This window comes from Halichoeres trimaculatus, unplaced genomic scaffold (genome assembly GCF_033239565.1).
Source record: "Halichoeres trimaculatus isolate MK-OKI-2021-1 unplaced genomic scaffold, fHalTri1.1 fHalTri1_scaffold_1, whole genome shotgun sequence".
NCBI lineage: Eukaryota > Metazoa > Chordata > Actinopteri > Labriformes > Labridae > Halichoeres > Halichoeres trimaculatus.
The window spans coordinates 40,190,359-40,196,358 of record NW_027437179.1 but is presented as its reverse complement, the minus strand read 5'-3'; the positions used below and the strand labels follow the sequence as shown (position 1 = coordinate 40,196,358).

The window sequence follows — 6,000 nt, the reverse complement described above, 5'->3', positions numbered from 1 at the left end:
ACAGCATATTAATCATATCAGAGGAAAAACATCTAGATCAAATAGCAATACTGTATTTACATAAACTGAACGTTAAAGCCTTGTGTAAACTGCTCACAGATTTTTTTCTTAGTTGTGTGGAGTTTAAGGGATCTTTTTCTTAAAAAAATATCAACATAAATGCAATAGTGATTCTACAAAATTGAGCTATACTTATCAATAAGGCTGCTTATTATGTTCACACTGATCCCCTTGTTGTAATTCAAGTATAATGGAATTCACAGACTTATTCTATTACAAAGAAATGCAAAAAAATGTCCAAAAATTATATAAAATACTGTTTCCAAAATCTACATAAGGTCTTTTGAATGCAGAAGAGATTTGGGAGGTGTAAATATGCTGTACAAAAAGAAATAAAAGGAATTAAAAGGAGATGTGTTTCCGTTTTGGGTCACAATTTGATATGGTGCAGGTATGAATTAAAAAAACAAAAAGATGTCACTGTTATTTATTAAATTTAAAAAAGGATCACAAAGCAGTTCTTGAATACTGTAACTGTTAATGTGTCTGTTAAAAAAATGTGTTTTTTTAATCTGCAGCCTTAGAAAGCTAAATTAGATTGTTTTGTTTAAAAGGACGCCAGGCTAAAGAGTCACTACTTAGTATATGATAGGTTTTCTGACAATTTGATGCAAAAATCAACATTTAAAGTCAAAAATACTTAAAAAAAATAAATAAATAAAAAAAAATCTAAAACTATTTTCTATGACTCAAAGACACCTCAGTATTAATTTCATTTCGTTTCATACCAGTTAAAAACTAAAAAAAAAAAAGCTTTTTAAAATCAAAGTCAACTCAAAGTTTTGTTATCTGTTCCTGGTGTATCAGTTGCTCGCAGTTCCTCCCCGAACCAGCAGGGGGCGGTGACGGCCCTCCCCGTTTTCCTCAAACATCCAATCATAGCGCAAAAGCAGCCTGGTGACGTCAGATCGACGCAGAGCTAGGCTAAGTTACTTCTCTCCTCTCCGGTTGTTGATGTTTCCCAGCAGGGAGAGTCAGAGGTGTTTCCCCCGGCGTTCAGTGACTGACAGACGGATCTCCTGGTCAGGCCTCCACCGTTAACCCTCCGGGATGTCTTACCTGGAGAAGCCGTCCCCCGGCAGGCTGCTGCTGGACGACACCGTTCCTCTGACGGCGGTGATCGAAGCCAGCCAGAACCTGCAATCCCACACGGTGAGCGTTTACTGGATTTACCTGTCACCTGAGCGTTAACAACCTGAAGATTTACCTGTAAAATACACTTCAGTGTTTTAGTAAAGGGTGGCTGATCAACTCGTAGCGAATTATTTAACGATAACTGACAGAAAGGCAGGATTTCTGCGTCACTGGTTCCATTATCGGACACAGATGTTGACACTGTAGTTTGGGTCATTTATCTGTTCAATCTCACTGATAAACCTCCCGTGACTACTAGAACAGTTTTTAAAAACATACATGGATCCTTCTGACTGTTTTCAGACGTGATGTAGCTCGTTATTTATTCATGGTAGCTCTGTGCCAGCAGCGGGCTATAGCTCTGGATCCCTGGCACCGATTAAGCAATTTCCAGGAAGCTCGTCTGCATTCACAAAACTGCTGATATCAAAGGATGTAGACCCGGGCATTGACATCGACTATCTAAAGGCCCGGAAGCCGAAACTGTGCATATACTGCAGCTGGAACCATCGATTATGTACAGATCAAAGAATCCCATTTAAAAGTTTTGAGATTTACAGATTCCCTTATATTGACAGCTATATAAGCTTTTTGAAAATACATTTTAAGATTTTTTTGAGTTCATAATAACGTGCCAGAAAATTCGGCATACATTTTTTTGAAGGAAAAACTTGTGTATTTTAATAATTGATCAAAAATGAGAGCTTTTGCTGACAAAATTTGAGACGTTAGCGCCCGTTTGTCCAGGACAGAAATTTGGTGATGCAAACACAACCAAAGCTTTTTCATAAATGCTTTATCAGACGAATTGAAGAGAAAATAAAACTATTCTCATCTTTACATATAAAAATGTGATACGCTTTACAAATCCGTTGAAAAATGTAGAGATAAGAAATTAATAGGCTTTTAATTGGAGTTTGGTGCGGCGTGATTTCCCGTTAGCACTTTGCTTTTAGAGGTTTGCGTTCAGACAAAAGAAAAATGACACCTTTATGGTATTTTGTGAGTTGTTTTGAAATGTTTTGAAACAAAGTGACTCTCATTAACTGGGTCATGATAGAGCTAATCATCCGTCATGTGTCCGATAATGGGCTCATATGTGCGGCGGTTTGTTGTTGACAGTCCGGCTGGAATCAGCTGAGGTAGTCGGTTAGCTTAGCATGCTAATGTCACACATCAGACCATTCCTGGTGTTGTTGTGTTTATAAAACCTTACCGAAAACAACATGACCCACTTTTAATGACAGTTTTAATGATCAGATCGATGTGTGTGCTTCTGTTTTACCCAGATTTATGATATTTATGAAGAACTACTCCACCTAAACAGCAGCCAACCTGTCCCTCAGATGTAAATTATTCCTGAATTGTGAAATATAAACCAGGTCAGATGACTCTGCAGAATTTCTCAACCTGTAAGCAGCTCCAAAACTGTTGCAATATCACTGGGACAGGCCTCTAGATGTTATATACCACAATGTGCTCACTAAAACAGGACAAAGTTGAGACCTGTGTGGAGCTCTTTGGTCATTTCCTGTTAGTCAGCAATTAAAAGTCAGTCATTGACTCAAGTAAAGAGAACGTCATGATTCTTACTCTGCATATCTTCCCCTTTCGCAACCATTAATCACATTGCAATTGTAGTAAAATGTGCTTAAATGGAACTAATGTTTATTACTCAACTACAAGATGAACCACAGGGTCATTTTTTAACAGGAAAACACACTAATAGGATTATATAACAAAGGTATATGCTGACAGCTCCTTTCCTGAGACCTAAGTGGATCATGTAAATGTACATCAGCATGAGTACAGTGGTTCCTGAGGCACTGAGAAGGCCTGACACAGAAAACAGGACTCTGATCCAGTGTTTTGCTGCGTCACCATTGTTAAATATTTCTATTTTTAACTGCGTCCACAAGCAAAAGTACGGCAGGCTGAAGGTCAGGGCTGTGTTGAACCGCTTAATTCGAGTGGAGAAGAAACAGAATTGTCTGAGGGAGAATGTCAGGCCCTTTTTGGATACCGCGCTCTGCAATGAGGTGATTTAAAGTGCTGCAAAATGAAGGTTATGAGATCACGATGGATGAAAAAAGAAAAGACAAGCAGACTAAAAACTTTAACTCATGAGAAGCTTGTTTTCATAAAAACAGGACACACAGATGCAGAGAAATAGTGTCTGGTGGTTGATAGAGCGATCATACTGCATGGAAAACATCTGTCAGTGCACATGTACGGTGGCCCTGAAGTGCAAAAAAGAAACATGTCAGTAAAAACAAAAAACTAGATTTTATGGGTGGATGTTGAGATAAAAGAAGAGAGAGAAAAAAACATGTCATACTTGTGGCATACCACGGAGAGGATCGGCACACCGGTCTAGCGACTGTCACATGCCGCTGCCCCCTCCTGGCACGTTATTGGTCACATCCATCAGATGTTGTGGCGTGCTGTTCTGCTCTCTTTGATCTCATTGTCTGCGACAGGACGGGAATAGATGTCAGGACCTGAGCTGTGAACATCCTGAGTCTGGACTGTTTGTGAAGCTGCTCGATGAATGAGTGAATGAGTGAACGTGTGAGAGCAGGATTAAAGAAACCAGAGCCAGTCTGCAGGGTTTAGTCTGTGAGAGGATTAAACCTGGAAAATTCCATGTTTACATCAGAGATCGTGTTTTCTTAGTTTGGTTTCACTCTCAGACCTTCGCTGGGGAGCGAACAGAGCGCGGCGTGACCAAACAGATTCTCCGCTGATCAGCGTTTAGTCTGAGCCAAACAGAGAGTGAGCTCACCTGAAACCTGAAACCTTTGATTCAAGTTCAAGAGGGTTTATTCTCTGGCTCCAACCTCAGAACGAGACTTTGTTTTTTATTTCTAACGATTTGAGCTGCTGATGGCGTTTTCTGGTATTTCAGGCATTTGAGTATGAGCGGCATGCTTCATCTAGATCTTAAAGCACCATGTCCTGGACAGAAGCAGAACATGAAAAAGTAGAAAAGTCTGCACCCAACAGGTTGCTTTGATAGAAGTTTCACAATACCACAACCACAAGTGATGTTTTCTTCTTCTTGTGTGTGGATTCTTCTTCTTTTCCTGGTATTTTAGGCTCATTAACCCAATAAGTCTGCTGCTGCTGGGACCTAAAAATGAGAGTGACTGATTTAGCGTCTAGTCATCTTCAGTTTTGATGTTTCCTGATTAGTTAAGATCTGTCTGTTAATAAAAAACAACTTACTATTTGTGGTCAACAGATTGAGGCTCATTTATCTTAAAGGTTACAACATAAGCTAAAGGCTCAACCCAGAGGTCAAGGAGTAAACATGAGTAAAAGTCTAAAACACAATCAAAAGGCTAAAGGTTAAAAACAAGCTAAAGGCGAAAACACAAACTTGAGGCTAAAACATGAGCTAAAGGCTAAAACACAAACTTAAAGCTAAAGGCTAAAATAGAAGCTAAAGGCGAAAACATAAATTTAAGGCTGAAACACGAGCTAAAGGCGAAAACATAAATTTAAGGCTAAAACAGAAGCTAAAGGCGTAAATATAAACTTCAGTCTAAAACACGAGCTAAAGGCGTAAACATAAACTTAAGGCTAAAACACGAGTTAAAGGCGTTAACATAAACTTAAGGCTAAAACCCGAGCTATAGGCGTAAACACAAACTTAAGGCTAAAACACGAGCTAATGGAGTAAACATAAACTTAAGGCTCAAACACGAGCTAAAGGAGTAAACATAAAATTAAGGCTAAAACAGAAGCTAAGGGCGTAAACATAAACTTAAGGCTAAAACACGAGCTGAAGGCATAATCATAAACATAAGGCTAAAACACGAGTTAAAGGCGTGAACATAAACTCAAGGCTAAAGTGCGAGCCTAAGGGTTTGAACAAACTGAGGACTATAACACAAACTAAGGAGCTAAAACACGAGCTAAAGGCCAACTTTTAATTAATAGGGGTAAATACTTATAAAAGGCTAAAGTGCAAGCGTAAAGCTCTAACACAAATTAAAGGCTAAAACACAAGCTAAAGGTTAAAACACAAGACTTACAGATGGGCTAGAGCAGTAAAAATGAGCCAAAGACTTAAACAAAAGATTAGAAGAAACAGGAGCTAAAGGCTGAAACACAAGTTAAATGCTAAAACACAAGCTAAACGCTAAAACGCAAGGCGTTAAGATGAGCAGGAACAGTATACATGATTCAAAGACTAAAACACAAGCGTAAGATGAAACATGAGCTAAAGGCATTTACATAAGCTAAAGGGTGAAACACAAGCTAAAGTCTAGTAGCTCTACCTAACTGTTGATAACTACCCTACCCGCCGTGTCTTGAACAAAGAAAAGTAGAGTTAAAAAGAAAATCTGATCTTTATCCATTTCCTTTGTCCTGTTGAGAGTCACGTCTTCACCACAGTTTGTGTGAGACTCTGGCAAAAGGTATTGCTGCAGCTCAAATGAATCACACCTCACTCTGTCTTAATACTTTTACATATCATTTTAAATAGATTCAGGTCTAAGGATGGGTACAGAATTAGGTACTTTTATAGGTACCAACAAAAATCTGACTTTGAGGTCTTATTATCAAACAAGTTAATATTTTTTACCACATAAACACACAAAAGTACTGAAAATTGATACTGTTGAGTACCGATTGCCAGGTACCAGGTATCTTAACAAATGTGAAAGGTTCCCATTTCTATTCAGGTCTAATTCTTGTAGCTCTTTGAGACTTTCCGCCAAATGTTTCCCATATGATGTAACATTATCACATGATCCTCTTAGATTTCACCAGAATGCTGTAATATGACATTTTCAT

General features: G+C 38.6%; 1 protein-coding gene across 2 annotated transcripts in view; it reads left to right on the top strand.

Moving 5' to 3' along the window:
• Positions 1-959: 959 nt before the first annotated feature.
• The window catches only part of pxk (PX domain containing serine/threonine kinase), a 29,655-nt gene continuing 24,614 nt past the window's right edge, over positions 960-6,000 (top strand). For both annotated transcript variants that reach the window (XM_074667407.1, XM_074667416.1), the window contains exon 1: positions 960-1,212. In XM_074667407.1, the coding sequence (XP_074523508.1) occupies positions 1,111-1,212 (102 nt within the window). In that variant the 5' untranslated portion in view covers positions 960-1,110. The remainder of the gene's footprint in view (positions 1,213-6,000) is intronic.